At 41.9% G+C, this 16,365-nt stretch overlaps 1 protein-coding gene across 3 annotated transcripts in view; it reads left to right on the forward strand.

Moving 5' to 3' along the window:
* AREL1 (apoptosis resistant E3 ubiquitin protein ligase 1) overlaps positions 1–16,113 on the forward strand; it is a 53,221-nt gene extending 37,108 nt beyond the window's left edge. For 2 of the 3 annotated variants that reach the window (XM_017528659.2, XM_017528661.2), the window contains exons 6-20: positions 811–980; positions 1,244–1,424; positions 1,620–1,867; positions 3,416–3,493; positions 4,569–4,710; positions 4,838–4,959; positions 6,293–6,368; positions 6,906–7,015; positions 7,477–7,656; positions 7,833–7,958; positions 10,042–10,171; positions 10,259–10,317; positions 12,755–12,844; positions 13,263–13,438; positions 13,515–16,113. In XM_017528659.2, coding sequence (XP_017384148.1) covers positions 811–980; positions 1,244–1,424; positions 1,620–1,867; positions 3,416–3,493; positions 4,569–4,710; positions 4,838–4,959; positions 6,293–6,368; positions 6,906–7,015; positions 7,477–7,656; positions 7,833–7,958; positions 10,042–10,171; positions 10,259–10,317; positions 12,755–12,844; positions 13,263–13,438; positions 13,515–13,617 — 1,991 coding nt within the window. In that variant the 3' untranslated portion in view covers positions 13,618–16,113. The remainder of the gene's footprint in view (positions 1–810; positions 981–1,243; positions 1,425–1,619; positions 1,868–3,415; positions 3,494–4,568; positions 4,711–4,837; positions 4,960–6,292; positions 6,369–6,905; positions 7,016–7,476; positions 7,657–7,832; positions 7,959–10,041; positions 10,172–10,258; positions 10,318–12,754; positions 12,845–13,262; positions 13,439–13,514) is intronic. The other variant, XM_017528660.2, reaches the window with a different exon arrangement.
* Positions 16,114–16,365: the final 252 nt, after the last annotated feature.

Consider the following 16,365-nt stretch of genomic DNA (forward strand, 5'->3'; position numbering starts at 1 on the left):
TTTTTTTTTTTTTTTTTTTTTTCATTTTGCTTAGGGCTTGCAGTGGTTAAGAATTTGTAAAAATGAGCCCCCAAATTCATTTGAATTTCCCTATTTCTGTTGTTTCCTTTTCCTTTTTTTTTTTTTTTAAATAAAGAGACAGAGTTGGCTGGGTACTGTGGCTCACACCTGTAAGTACTTTGGGAGGCCGAGGTGGGCAGATCACAAGGTCAGGAATTTGAGACCAGCCTGGTCAATATGGTGAAATCCACCTCTACTAAAAATACAAAAATTAGCCAGGCATGATGGGCGCCTGTAGTCCCAGCTACTTGGGAGGCTGAGTCAGAAGAATCACTTCAACCTCGGGCACGGAGGTTGCAGTAAGCTGAGATCATGCCACTGCACTCCAGCCTGGGCGACAGAGTGAGACTCCATCTCAAAAAAAAAAAGGAGACCAGGTCTTTCTTTGTCAAATAGGCTAGAATGCAGTGGTGTGGTCACAGCTCACTGTAACCGTTACCTCCTGGGCTAAAGTGATCCTCTTGCCTTAGCCTCCTGAATAGCTGGGACACAGGCATGAACTCCCATGCCCAGTTAATTTTTATTTTTTGTAGAGACGGTCTCACTATGTTGCTCTTGAGGGATTCTCTGTCCTTGGCCTCCCAAAGTGCTGGGATTACAGGTGTGAGCCACCATACCTGGCCTCCCTTCCTCTCGATAGTGTTAATCCCTAGGAATTTGGAGGAAACCTAGCTTTCTAGGACTCACTGAGCAGATCTCTGTGCCCTGAAGAGCACCTTTAAATGTTAGATTCCATTGTCTTTGTTCCAGGAGTGGTGGTTCCTTCTAAGACCAAAATTGTGTGCCATTTTTCTACTCTTGTATTGACCTGTGGGCAGCCGCACACCCTTCAAATAGTACCCCGAGATGAGTATGATAATCCCACCAACAATTCCATGTCCTTGAGAGACGAGCACAATTACACCTTGTCCATTCATGAGGTAAGCAGCCTCCTTTCTTTATCTGTGTGCCAGATAGAGTTGGCTCCTTTCTCTGTCATTCTCACACCTCCTAAATCACTTCGATCTGTTTCCTTCTCCCTGACTTCTGTGCTGTCTGTATCTTCATCTGACAATACGTGTCTCATTAGTAATTTTGTGATTTAGATTAGATCATAGATAGGAAAGCTCTTTGTAAAGAGTAAAGTGCCTTGTTAATGGGGAAAATACTGTATGTTAAGTGATGCTTTGTTTTCTTCCTAAAGCTTGGCCCTCAAGAAGAAGAGAGTGCTGGTGTCTCATTTGACAAGTCAGTGACATCCAACAGGCAGACTTTCCAAGTGTTCTTGCGACTCACCCTGCATTCTCGAGGCTGCTTCCATGCCTGCATTTCATACCAAAATCAACCAATCAATAATGGCGAATTTGACATTATTGTTCTAAGTGGTAAGTTGAAAGAAAAGTGTGATTTAGTGCCGTTCTTCAGCCACTTCTTTGCCTGCCTGCACTCTTTTGTCTGACCTCACAAACATTTGATATTTGGGCTACATTTGGCTTATTGTTCTGTGGACTAAAGGCCTAGTGATAGGTAATTTTTTTCTCTCCTGACTTCTACTTTAAACCTTATTCCTTATACTTCAGAGGATGAGAAGAATATCGTCGAACGCAATGTGTCCACTTCGGGCGTGAGCATTTACTTTGAGGCTTATCTTTATAATGCTACCAACTGTAGCAGCACTCCATGGCACCTGCCACCCATGCACATGAGCTCTTCCCAGCGTCGGCCGTCCACTGCTCTTGACGAGGAAGATGAAGACTCGCCCTCTGAGTGCCACACCCCTGAGAAAGTGAAGAAACCGAAGAAGGTGTACTGCTATGTGTCACCAAAGGTTGGACCTTCTGTTCTTGCTGTAAAACCCTCCTGCTTGAGCTTATGTGTAATTAGTATTTGGTAGCAGAAACCACAAAGTAGCAGACTGAGTATCATGGCAAGATTGCTAAGTAGTTGTATAGAAAGCTACTTTCAAACCGTTAAAAATTTCTTGCTAGCATTAAAATTACTGTTAGCTTCTTGTGCTGTGTCGAAACAATTTGATCTTTTATTTGTGATTCATGAAACCACAGTAAATGGAAGTAAAGAAATTTTGGCAGAGGAAAGAAGGTGAATTTCCCAAGCCCCTGAGCTAAGAGGCACTTTGTGTTAGCTTCTTTTTAATGTTTGTATTTCTTATTCATTCAGTCCTCGTAAAAATGAGACTCTGTGAAATATCCCATTACATCTCTTTAATCTCATAACCAAAACTGAGTTCTAATTCTGTTCTACTTCAGAACACTTTTTTGTGTACCATTCTTCATTTAAAAATCTAGCCTTAATTTGGACTAGGGGTGATGGTAATGAGGGAAATTGGTAAATGAATATATGAAACAAGATTGGCTATGAATGGATAATTGTTGAAGCTGCTGATAGTTTCATTATACTTGTTTGTCTTCCTTAGTATGTATTTGAAGTTTTCTTTAATGAAAACTTTTTTTTTAATCAAGAAAACAACTGACCTGCACATTCAGTTAAAAGGGATTTTTTAAGATTAAAAAATTGTTGCTTATCTTTTCCTCATTTGTATGAGCTTTTTTATGTGAGGACCTTCCCCTCCACCACCAACATATTCCACTCCAGTCTACCCCATCTTCCTGCCTCCCTTCCCTGGCAAATTTTTGGCACCATTCAAATAGGATAAAGCAGCGTATACGGGTTGCTGGTGCTCTCTGTCCAATAACTTAGAGGAAGACATTCTGAGCAGCATGGGACTGAGCAGAAGGAAATTTTGATTGTTTCTAGGCGAAATGTTCTATTCTCACGGTGAAAACCTGATCTCAGATAATTAGGAAGACTTGAGTATTACAATTATGAAATATCTCTGTGTGAAACTGCATTGTCAGAGTCATACTTTTTTTGTTTATTTATTTATTTTTTGAGACAGGATCTCGCTTTGTCACCCAGGCTGGAGTGCCGTGGTTCGATCTCAGTTCACTGCACCCTCTGCCTTCTTGGTTCAAGTGATTCCAGTGCCTCAGTCTCCCGAGTACTTGGGATTACAGGCATGAGCCACTGCATCCAGCTAATTTTTTTGTATTTTTAGTAGAGACTGAGTTTTGCCATATTGGCCAGGCTGGTCATCCTCCTGCCTCGGCCTCCCAAAGTGCTGGGATTATAAGTGTGAGCCACTCACACTTGGCCATCAGAGTAATAGTTTTAAGTTGCCTTTTTAAATAGAGTTAATGTATTTTGATTTTAGTACTCACTAAAGTATTATTATTTTTGTTCATGGAGAGAAAAATTATGAGAAATATAAATAGGGACTATGATATTTGAATTAGAATACCCAAATAGGGCATTTTTATTTATCATTCACTTCATTTTCTGTCTGTTGGTCCTCCAGCAATTCTCAGTGAAGGAGTTCTACCTGAAAATCATCCCCTGGCGCCTTTACACCTTCCGAGTGTGTCCAGGAACAAAAGTAAGCTGAATCTTCATCTGGTTCACACTGAGCATGCTTCATCTCTGGACTGTCTCAGCCTTTTATTTTTTTCTCAGAAGGACTTGTAATGTTTCTGCAAGATCTCACAGTGTACACAGGATTCATTGCCAAATAAAGGGTCATTATCTGCTTACTAAATGGCAGGAAGAATGTATAAATTCTGAAAGGACACATGCCTACAGAAATAAGAATTAGTAGCAATTCAGAATACTTAAAGAGTAATCCTGGCCGGGCGCGGTGGCTCAAGCCTGTAATCCCAGCACTTTGGGAGGCCGAGGCGGGTGGATCACGAGGTCAAGAGATCGAGACCATCCTGGTCAACATGGTGAAACCCCGTCTCTACTAAAAATACAAAAAATTAGCTGGGCATGGTGGCGCGTGCCTGTAATCCCAGCTACTCAGGAGGCTGAGGCAGGAGAATTGCCTGAACCTAGGAGGCGGAGGTTGCGGTGAGCAGAGATTGCGCCATTGCACTCCAGCCTGGGTAACAAGAGTGAAACTCTGTCTCAAAAATAAAAAAATAAAAAAAATAAGAGTAATCCTTTGCCTTCAAAACTAAGTTAATAGAGAAGATGTTTGTAACTCTGGCCCAAGCTTGGTCTCCCAGTGTGCTAATGCCATCTTTTAGAAGCGGCATTCTCGTATATTAAAAGAAATTGTTTATTTTTAACTTTTTGGGCTTCTGGAATCCAAACTTTTGTCCAAAGTCTAGAATATGCTATTTTATAAAAATAACTCTCTTCTGGTCAGTTTGGAGTAGTCATTTCTTGCTATTTAATAATCTTTACTATCACCCTTCTTATATTTTATGTTGGAAGGTCTGTAGTTTTACTGGTGGTCCTAACTAAAGGCAGTCTCTGTGACTAAAATAATTTAAAATGTTGAAATGTAAATCACTGAAGGGAAAAATAATGAAATGTATTCCTGGTAGGTACTCACTTGGAGAAAACAAGCCTAACTTACTATTGTTGGCTAGTACAGAGGGTAGAGATGTAGAGGACTTTTACTGGGCTTTAGGGTTTTATAGATTAATTTCTTTCTTTTTCTTTACTAGTTTTCATACCTTGGTCCTGACCCTGTCCATAAGCTCCTCACTCTGGTGGTGGATGATGGCATTCAGCCTCCTGTGGAGCTCAGCTGTAAGGAGAGGAACATTCTAGCTGCCACTTTTATCCGCTCCCTGCATAAGAACATAGGTGAGGTTACAAAGGGATTCTATAGGGAAAGTAGTGAGCCCAGCCACGTTCATGAGGGTGGGGAGGTAGGACTGCACAGATGGCTTGTAATGAGGTTGTAATCATGATGGCTCTTGCTGCTCCTCAGGAGGCTCTGAGACATTTCAGGACAAGGTGAACTTTTTCCAGCGAGAGCTTCGGCAGGTACATATGAAAAGACCACATTCCAAAGTCACCCTGAAGGTCAGCAGACATGCCTTATTGGAATCGGTAGGTAAAATTTCATCTCTGTTAGCGGATGCCAAAGTTTTCCAATTAAGAACATCTTTAGTATTTGGTTATATTCTACAGGTTACCTTTTTGGGGTGTTTTTTGGAGACAGGGTCTCTGTTGCCCAGGCTGGGGTGCAGTTATGTGATCATGGCTCACTGCAGCCTTGACCTTCCCAGGCTCAGGTGATCTTCCCAACTCAGCCTACCAAGTAGCTGGGACTACAGATGTGTGCCACCATGCCTGGCTAATTTTTGTATTTTTTGTAGAGACAGGATTTTGCCATGTGGCCCAGGCTGATCTCGAACTCCTAGACTCGAGTGATACACCCGCCTCGGCCTCCCAAAGTGTTGGGATTACAGACATGAGCTACTGTGCCTGATCTGGTTATCTTTTTCATGAAACTTAAATTTCTCCCTTTAATTATATCTGTAAAAGACAGATATACTAAATTTCTGAAACCTAAATTTCTCTCTTTACGTGTGTCTGTTCTTCTATTTGATTCTACGAAATTTGGGGCAGATTTGTTGGAGGTATATTATGGAGGGAAGAGCAGTTTACTTAGTGGCCTTCAAATCTACTGAATTGGTTCCTGAATAGTCTCATGGAATTCCTTTGTAGGGCAGGTATAAATAGTGATTACAGAAGAAACTTCTTGTTATTGAATCCCTGGAATAGAGGAGTTCTTGTTGAATTAAAAAGAAATGATTTTTGTTGTCACTTTGGTCTGATGGAAAAAGGAACACCTGATGTGTGTCTGTCTCCACTGCACAGACACTGGCATAGTTCTTACATTCCCCAGGAATGAGAAGGCTTGGTTCCTGTCCAGAAAGTGTTTGTGATGTTTGGCTCTGGTAGGTGTGACTGGAAACCCTTTTCTCAGCCATATTCTGTGTGTGGCATGGCTCGCTGTCTGAACCTAGCCTTGTGGATAAAGATGTCTAGTGGATAGACCATGCTTTGCTGAAAACCAGAATTTCTTGATTCTTTTGCTTATAGCTTACTGACTTAATTTTTTACTTCTTTATGCAAGAATATTTTCATTACTAAAACAAGGATTGTTTAAAAAGAAAAAGAAGAAACAGCTTCAACTTTCCAACAAAGTGATGATGTAAAGACAAATCAGATTATTTTTTAAAATTTAAATTTTGTCTTGGAGATCTGTGCATTTTAAATGTAAGGTGGTATTATTAAAGCTTATTTATGAGTAACATATCTCCTTCAGGAAGTCGCAGTTAGTCTAGCAGACAATGGCAGTGCTCTTGTGTTGTCTTTAACATCCAGAGGACACCAGCCAGTGTTCTGACAATCCCTTCCTTTCACTGCTTTTCAGTCTCTGAAAGCCACTCGGAATTTCTCCATCTCAGATTGGAGCAAGAACTTTGAGGTTGTTTTCCAGGATGAAGAAGGTCAGTTTTGAAATTTTATATTCATCTTTTTGAACTCTCCTCCCTACTCCCACCCTCTCCACAAAATAAAATAAAAAACAAAAGCAACCTGCACCTCCTACTCACCCCTGCCCCCAAAAAAACCTCAGTTTGTTTTTTTCTCCCCACCAAGGAAGAAGGAACCATGAGTCAAGAAAAAAAAGGATAGTATTTACTGGCAAGATGGCATGGAGGGGCTTGTGCAACACAGACATACAAGGACTTAGAGGGAGAGTTCCAAGAGTTTGAACCTTGGTTACCTTGAGAGAAATGTCCATTTCTTGGGCTCTCTGACCTCTGGTGTTTCCATATTAGGGGGCATTTCCTTAGTGATCAGAATACCATTAATTCTACAAAAAGGGGTGGGGTTTCAAAAGGACCACAATTTAGATGAGTTGCAATGGAGAAACATCAGGGTAGTGCAATAGAGGGAATGTGGAGAGTGTAAAATGATGACTAAACAAAAGCACTAAGAAGAGGTAGGGCAGAGTCATTTTTTATTTTCATTATGCTTTTCAGCTCTGGACTGGGGAGGGCCTCGCCGGGAATGGTTTGAGCTGATCTGCAAAGCACTATTTGATACCAACAATCAGCTCTTCACCCGGTTCAGTGACAACAACCAAGCATTAGTGAGTCGGTGATGGGTGGGTGGAAAATGTGGATTATGTTATAACGGGTAGGCTAACAAAGCGTTTGAAATTATGAAACTGACTTGGGAGCCTGACAACCTGTGTCCTGTTCTTAATTTTGTTGCTTAAAATGTGAGCTAATCAGATTGTCTTCCTCCTGTTTGCCTTTATTATTTCATCTGTAAAATAAGCAAAAATGCAGACAGCTGAATATTTGACTAAAAAGCATTGTAGTACAAAATATAAGAGTCTTAATTAAGTCCACCTTTGACCTTTATCTTCCAGTCACTTTGAATGACTACTAAAGTGGTGGCTACCAAAAAACTAACATCATTTGGATGGGCTGTGATCCTTATGCTGAAGTTCTTACTCCTTTGGCATCGGGTTTGGGAAGAAGGGTCTTTCTAGAACTGGGCTTGAAGAAAAATGGCCCAGGGCCTTTCAGTCTCTTTCTTGGACAGGTGCATCCCAACCCTAGTCGCCCTGCTCATCTGCGCCTGAAAATGTATGAGTTTGCCGGACGGCTCGTGGGCAAGTGTCTCTATGAGTCCTCTCTAGGAGGAGCCTACAAGCAGTTGGTCCGAGCTCGCTTCACCCGCTCTTTCCTGGCCCAAATCATAGGACTGCGTATGCATTACAAGGTAACATCTTAGATGTGCATTTCCTAACTAAGGCCCCGGGCTTTTAACCTTGAAATCTCTCCTTCTGGGCTTATAAATAATAATTTTTAAGGTTGAAGGAATAAGTGGTTCTAAGCAGTTACAACTTTCCTTTCAGGGCAAGAGTATTCATGTTCTGTATCTTTCTGCCTCCTCAGTACTTTGAAACAGATGACCCAGAATTCTACAAATCTAAAGTTTGTTTTATCCTCAACAATGACATGAGTGAGATGGAGCTGGTCTTTGCAGAAGAGAAATATAATAAATCAGGTCAATTGGATAAGGTGAGAAAGAGGAACAAAGCCTCTGGGTCCCGTGTTCACCAGTTTCCTGTAGAGCAAGACTGTCTAAGAGAGCTTTCTGCAGTGGTGGAAATGTTCCATATTTGTGTTGTCTATTAAGCACCCAAAATGTGAGTGATATAACAACTGAACTTCTCATTTTAATTAATTTATACTTACATAACTATACTTGGCTAGCAGCCTCTGTATCAGACCGCACAGCTTTAGGACATTGCATCCCATGCTTTATCATCTCAGCCTATTTGAGTGAAGCAAAAGACACCTACCTCCGTCTGTCCCACCGAGTCCTAACTTCCAGTTGAAAAATAACTGAATGGTAATGAAGTGTTACTGTACATGCAGATTTGGAAGAGATGGCAGTGTCTGTGCCAACATTTGCAGTAGCGATGTAGGTGATTCCTATTTTAACACAGTGCCTGTATATTTCCAAACTTTTTGGCTGGGCACAGTGGCTCATGGCCTGTAATTTCAACACTTTGAGAGGCTGAGGCAGGAGGACAGCTTGAGACCAGGAGTTCAAGACCAGCCTGGACAACTTTGGCAAGACCCTGTCTTTACAAAAATTTTTAAAAATCTAGCTGGGTATGGTGGCTTGTGCCTATGGTCCTAGCTACTGGGGGCGTGTGGGAGGAAGTGGGTGCTGAGGCAGGAAGATCGCGTAAGCCCAGGAGGTCAAAGCTGCAGTGAGCTATGATTGCACCACTGGATTCTGGCCAAGGTGACACAGCAAAACCCTATCTCAAAATCAATTAATAAAACCAAAACTTTTTATTAGAAAATAATAGGGGAAAAGAAAAACAGAAAATGATGGGCCAGAGATGTTTCTGATGCATGTGCTTCTTTTTACATTTTGGCGTTAAACAGTATCAAATGATAATGATAAAGCTAAAGTTGCAGTAAATTTAAAATTGAAAGCAGTATAGGAATGCTTGAAAAATTGTAACCACTGGTACCTCTCTGCTGATAATCAGATATCCTTCTGAAAATTATGGGATTCCCAGCTGTCCCCCTTTGTACACATGGGATTAGACCTGACTTCCTGAGCTGACATGATAAGGCAGCTAGAGTCAATAGGACACTGAATTAGGGTCCTCAGGCCCAAGGTAGTACTCATTTTAATTGTGTTTAATATGAACACTAAATCTTAATAATTTACTTCTTAGGCTCCTAGCTGGAAATGCTTACATTAATAAAAGATCCAGGGTTGTACATACCAACAGAAATAAGTTTCACAATTTTAGATCCATTGAGAATCCCTGCTATGGAGTAGCATGCTATTGCTACCATGCTATTGTTGTCTTAAAACCTGATCTTGTAACTTCATTCACCTGTGGAGACAACCTTGGTCACTCTATACCAATATTTCTGGACGATGGTTTTAAGCTGTGCTTCAGGGCTCCTTCAGAGTTCCCTTAGGAGTTTATTGGGGGATACTAATTCTGTTTGAGAGTCATATAGCTTGTTCACCATTTTCTTTGCAGATAGGAGAATTAGGACCAAATAATTGCCCCTAAGGTCTGGAGGGGCAATTAACCAAAGGTCTGTAGCAAGCTAGCATCAGGGCTGATATTAGGATCCAGGATCTCTAGGTTCCAAACGGTGGCTTGTTCTATTGACTCACATTAGAGATAAAAGAATGTGTGGGAATAATTGTTCTTATCTTGGAATTTCTGAGACATAAAAAGACTTCTTTACTGCTTATCTGACTTTATTTATTCTTAGTTGCTTAGAGAAGTGTTGGTTTGATTTGGGATCATAGATTAAAACATTGTTAAGAAGGGGCCATAATATCTTCCTGTTGCATCACTACTACTGAGTCCGAAAAGACCTTACCCAGACACCCATTTCAGAAATAGTGGCCAGTAGTACAGCAATAGTGATAGGAACCCTGACGCTTAGGAACTAAATTAAACCAAGTGTGTTGAAAAGCTGAATGCACAGCAGAAACTTGTGACTGATAGTGATGCAGGTCAGGGATGCTGTGTCTGTAAACGTCCAGGCAGATGTCATCTTACAAACTTCCCTCCACAGCCTCTCCTTGTCTGTCTTTTGCCTCCTGTTACAGGTTGTAGAACTCATGACAGGTGGAGCTCAAACTCCAGTCACCAATGCAAATAAAATCTTCTATTTAAATTTGCTGGCCCAGTATCGGCTGGCCAGTCAAGTGAAAGAGGAGGTGGAACACTTCCTAAAAGGTGGGATCCTGTCGGTTCTTGGCCTTTAAGTTAAAATACCTGTAACCGTCGTGTGGGTATGACTTTAACTTCCCTACTTTGTTTCAGGCCTCAATGAATTGGTCCCTGAGAACCTTTTGGCTATTTTTGATGAGAACGAGCTTGAGGTAAGTGCTTGCAATTCAAACTCCCATTCTTAACTTGGCATTTTTGCACCTTACAGGAAGCAGCTTGTTGCACCTTCTCTTATGAGATGCAGCTGGAAAGCCATTTATACAAGAGATGGTTTCATTTTTGTCATTCTTCCATTCACTGACCCTTCAGCCTTTAAAAAATTAGAATGTGAAAATTAGTAGCAAATACTACAGACATTAGCTTAAGGGAAAAATCAATAAATAAAAGAAGGTAACAAGTAGTTCATTATTTATGAAGTCATGATTAATACTCATTTATTCATCAGTATTATTGAGGGTAGGCATGGTGGCACATGCCTGTAATCCCAGCACTTTGGGAGGCTGAGGCGGGTGGATCACCTGAGGTCAGGAGTTCGAGACCAGCCTGGCCAACATAGCCAAACCCTCTCTCCACTGAAAATACAAAAATTAGCTGGGCGTGGTGATGCACACTTACAATCTCAGCTACTTGGGAGGCTGAGGCAGGAGAATCACGTGCACCCAGAAGGCAGAGGTTGCAGTGAGCCAAGATCTCACCACTGCCCTCCAGCCTAGATAGCAGAGTGAGACTCCATCTCAAAAAAAAAAAAAAAAAAAAAAAAAAAAAACATTGAGTAGTAATGAATGTTAACATCATGTACAGTCTTTATAAAATCTTATGACATTTAAGGGAATAATATAATTTATGCTTTCAGGTATATATCGAGTGCCTCCTATACGTCATGTATTTTGAGGCACTGCAGAGAAAGTAACAAATAAGACAAAGTTCCATCCCTCATGGGCTACATTCTAATGAAATGAAGGAAACAAACTAAAAATGTGATCACGTTTCAAAGCATTAGACTGCAACACAATATAGTATATATTTTTATTTATATGGTAAATTTATTCATATTTCAGATCCTGTAACAACCAAAAAATGGCTCTAAGATGGTAAATATCATTCTATAATGAGCAGAATTGAAGTCCACACAGGTGTGGGCAGAGAATAACATCGGTTTGTTGTGGCCTGCTGCTCACAGATGAGACATCTGTACAAGATGGTGCAGTTCTAACTTTCCGTAGTTTTTATGAGGAGTGTGTTTCTGCAAACTGTTTCTTTAGGGAGGAATTTTTGCTTTTAACATGGTGGGTTGCGGGGGAAGTAGTTTTAGGTGGTCTTGCCCAATTCTTATTTCTATTAACTGAAGTAGATTAAAGAATAAGAATCAAAATCTTCTGTAATGTTCTTGTTTTATATCTTCGTATACGAAATTCAAACAAAATGAACTCTCATGTCTCAGCCTAAAGTTTCTGATAAACCTGTTACCTAATGTTATTTTTGGGGCCGAGGAATAACTACTGGTAAATTTTGTTTTATCTTGAAGCAAAGCATTTGTAAGTTTGTAAAAGTGAGTAGAAAGGAAGGACATGGTCTCTTACAGTTGTTCCACTTCCTGCTTTTAGTTTCTCATCAGTTTAGCAAGTTCTTTTTGAAGGAGCCAAGGCTTCTCAGGCTTAGTTTGGGCTTTTCTTGTCTCTTGGTTAGGATATATTATTCTTTATAGCTATTGGATGAGTACTTGCAGTCTGGTAAGTAACATTCTGGATCCTAAACCAAATTAGGGCATCAACAAGATGTTTAGGGCTCTGATGTCATTAATGTTCTCATTTTCTGGCATACTTTTAAATTTATCTGATCAAGTAGAGGCAGAGCTGAAGGGAAGGTGGTAAAAGTTCAATCCACAAAAGAAGAATGCATCCTAGGAAAAAGGAAAGGCCATCCGACAAATTAATAAATGCTACTGGGGTTTTGGGGGAAACAGCTTGCCTTTTCTCCCTGATATTCGCAGGCTGAGTTTAGAGCAGACTGTCAGGAAACACTTAGTTTTTGTGTGTGTTGGGTTTTTTTTTTTTTTTTTTTTTTTTTTTTTTTTTTTTTTTTTTTTTTTTTTTTTTTTTTTTTTTTTTTTTTTTTTGTTCCTTTGTTTCAATTAAAAATAATCCATAGCAGCAGTTCTTAGTTAGGGTGTTCATCAGAAATACCTCACCTGTAATCCCAACTACTCTGGAGGCTGAGGCAGGAGAATTGCTTGAACATGTGAGGTGGAGGTTGCAGCAATTTTTTCTTCCTGTACAAGCTCATAACCCGTTCTAGAGATTCAGATTTAGAGGTCTGAGTTAGGGCCACAAACATTTATATAAATATAGATTTTAAAAGCCAAGTGATTCTTTTTTTTTTTTTTTTACCCAGTGGTTAGCAACTATTGCCCTATTGTATGTGATTGATTTTCCTAAAGCAGTATTCTGGTATTACGACCTCACCTTCTGTCTTTTTCCTGGTACTTGTTTTCTTTATTCTGCACTTTGCATGTTAACTTAGGTAATTTTGACCTTATAGCGGTCTTTGTTCTTCTGACTGTCTTGGTAACACTTTCCCATCTTTCTCCAGCTGCTGATGTGTGGGACTGGAGACATCAGTGTGTCTGACTTCAAAGCCCATGCAGTGGTTGTTGGTGGCTCATGGCATTTCAGAGAAAAGGTAAATGGACCAAACTTCTTTCAGTTGGATTTGTGGCAAGTTATATGGAAAAAGTTTCAGAAGAAAAAGTGGAGAAGTCAAAGCAGTTGACATGTTTTCTGGGGAAAAATGATAATGGGGAAAGACAGGTGTTTGACCAGACAGAAGGGAGCCCTGATCTCTAAGGGGTGTCATGCTGACTGCCACGGGAATAGTAAATTGGAGATGCAAAGAAAGAGAACTAGTAGTGACCACCCTCCTAATTCTGCGACAATGTACATTCTTAAAGTAATTGTCAACTCTAACTGTTCTTACCATGTGTCCTCATAGAACTGTAACTGGGGCACAGCCCCACTTCGGCGTATTTTGTTCCTTCCCCAGGGATCTAATCCTAGGCCGTTTACCGTGTGTGATTCCAGCCTTGTGCTCTCCCTGCCAGGTCATGAGGTGGTTTTGGACTGTGGTTTCCAGTCTGACCCAGGAGGAGTTGGCTCGGCTACTTCAGTTCACAACAGGCTCCTCTCAGCTACCACCTGGAGGCTTTGCTGCCCTCTGTCCCTCATTTCAGATTATTGCCGCCCCGACCCATAGCACGCTGCCTACTGCACACACATGGTAGGTATCTGTCCGCCTGATGCATGCCCAGTGTTTGTGATGGTATGAGTTAATCACTTCTCTCTTGCCCTTCCAGTTTTAACCAGCTGTGCCTCCCTACATATGACTCCTATGAAGAGGTGCACAGGATGCTGCAGCTGGCCATCAGCGAGGGTTGTGAGGGCTTTGGCATGCTGTGACCACTCTCCTGCCATCCACTTGTCACCTGTGCTATCTGGAGCATCTGAGTACAAGTTACAGACATCATAACCACTGATCCTAACATACATAACCATCAGCCAGAAGATGCCGCATGCCCCCCTGTCTGGAGGATTTTGTCACCTACAAGCCTTGTCTTTACCTCACCTGCTCCCTGCCCATATCCACCACAGGCCACGCTGGCATGGTATGTAAACTGAGCTCTTCATTCAGTCATGAGAAGAGGACCACGCTGCTGTCATTTATTTGGTCCTTTGAAGATCTCAGTAGCTGAGGGAGATGGCACACGGGGCTCAGCCCTGTTGGGAAACTGGTGTGGAGATCCTTAAATCCACACTCTGCTCCAAAACTCCCTCTGCTGATACTCCTTGGAGACACCTTCTTTGGCCCTTACTACTTGACCAGACTGGTACTTGAATTCTTCTCATGGGTGGGGTGATTGCCTCTTCTTATTAGGAGCCAGGAGAGAGAGACAGATAGGAGGTGGCCCATAGGAGCAGCCCCTCCACAATGGTAGGCATAGGCCATGGCACTGGACTGCCTCTAATGAGGACTGATAGCACAAAAGGATCTTTTTTTTTTGTGGTGTCAAAACTGGAAAAAGCACTTTCCCTTCAGGCATTTCTGGAAATGATTATCAACCCACAAAGAACTCTCTAAGCTTTTTCTTGAATTGTAGCCAGTGAAAAAAGCAGATAGACTGAAGAATATGAAGGATAGCTGAGCTGTAGCCTCCAGTGCTCAATACGACTCTCTTCAGCTTATGGGGCATGCCTGAGCACATGGCTGGCTTGGAGACTACTGATGCTTTTCCGTGAGTTCATACTTTGCACTGAAGTATGGCCAGCTTGGGCCCCTGACTTCCACATTATGTAGTTTGCTACAAGCTGGGGATTCTCTAGCATTCTACTGAAGAAAATTTTGTAGCAAAGGATTAGAACAGTAAGCATAATATGCCAGCACTTCCTGATTCTCTCTGTGCTTGGTGCTCTCTGGCAGCACTAAGACAAAGGAACAGGGACTAGGAGTTGACCTGCTTGTCACAGGTCCTTGGGGTCAGGACACTAGGGATGAACATGGAGGTGATATGCTACACAGTAAACACCTAGCCAACCCCAATACTCCCCTTTGCTTCGTCAGTTACCAGGAAGGAGAACTAAGGAGGGAGCAAGCTTAGTAGGTTCACTGTTGAATGATGATTGAAGAGTACCTGCTGCTGCCTCTTGGAAGATGACAACATCCTTTTTCATTGCTATTTGATTGAAAACAATTTCAAGATTCAAAATATCATTAACTTCCCAAATTTGTTTTTAAGAAGGCTTTGCTGCAAGCTACTATTCCCACTGGGCAGTCAACTCTGAGAATATTACAAGCCATCTTTATTGCCAAAACCAGCAAGTACACAGAGTCCTGAGACAAGGCAGGACTTTGGCAATGCCTTGACCTCCTGGAAGCATGTCTGAGCCCTCCTGTTCCCAGGGATCATGAGGAATAAGCCCTCCTGAGCTGCTGCAGTTCCTGCCTGACCTCACTCTTTTGCAGTCATCATTTGTCCTTTCTTGGCACATGGGTGCTGACCTCACTCATCCTTGGGGTCTGGGATCCAGCATCAGGGTCTCTATACCCCAGGATCCTCCATGCCGCATGGTCACTGCTCTCCTCAGGGACCAGGACAAGGTGCTGCTGCTTGCCCAAATTTTTTCCCATGGGATATGTACAGGAAAGTTTATCATCACCCTGGGAAACATGATGCTGCCCCTTGGGCCCAGAAAAAAAGGGGTTCCCAGCTGGGGGCACATGGGCTGTTCTGCTGTTTTTGGCAGTTGCTTTTCTGAATTCTCCCCTCCAGCAGCCTTCCAGAGACTGATGCTGGAGATTGAGTTGATTGTCTTGGCTAGACCTGTCATTTTAAGCTCTAGTCATAACACTTTTTCAGAGCATCCTAGGCACCATTGCAACCCAACCGGGGCAGCTCCCTCCCTGTGGTGGTCCTTAGGCACCAGTCTTTGTTAAACAAAACCCTTTGGTACTGTTGTGGTTTTCTATTCTTCTAGTTTACTCTCTCTGTCCTAACTATTCAAAAGTATCTTTGCTCTCTTGGGCCTTTCCTTTTGCCTTTTCTTTTTTTCCTAATCCTGCTTTCACACTAGCCAGTGTGGGGAAAAGGTACAATATGTCAGAGACGAGAGTGTGCTATTTCTTGGGCAATTTTCTATTAGTGTTTCTTATTTTGGCCAGTTCCTTTATTTATGTCCTTGTGACCCAGGTACTTGGGGGGCCAGCTACCCTTCTGGCCTTTTAGTGTCTTTGAAGGAGACCAGACATGAGTGAATACCTAGGAGAGTGTCAGCCTGTTTCTGGAAAATTGGCAGAGACCAAGCCCTGCTGCAGATTCATCAGGCCAGGTGAAAGGGCCCGGCAGTTGCAGCTGATGATGTAAATATTTTGTACAGTAAATAAATAAATGTTTAAAAGAAGGAGTGAGTGACTGCTTTAAGTGGAGATTAATGGCTTGACTGGAAGGTAGGGTGGGAAAAGACTTGGAAATGCTTCTGCATTTTCCCAGTAATTCCTCCTGAAGTGGTCTGCTCAAGGTAGAGTGTACACCTGGAGTCCTGGACTGTCCCACCCTTGCCCTTTCATGCTTCCCTGAGTGCTGTCCATGGTGCCAGGCAGGGCCACTATGCTCTTTCTCTCAGTCATGGGTCATGGGGAGATGAGGACAAGTG

The sequence above is a fragment of the Cebus imitator genome, unplaced genomic scaffold (assembly GCF_001604975.1).
Source record: "Cebus imitator isolate Cc_AM_T3 unplaced genomic scaffold, Cebus_imitator-1.0 Scaffold54, whole genome shotgun sequence".
In the NCBI taxonomy this organism is placed as follows: domain Eukaryota; kingdom Metazoa; phylum Chordata; class Mammalia; order Primates; family Cebidae; genus Cebus; species Cebus imitator.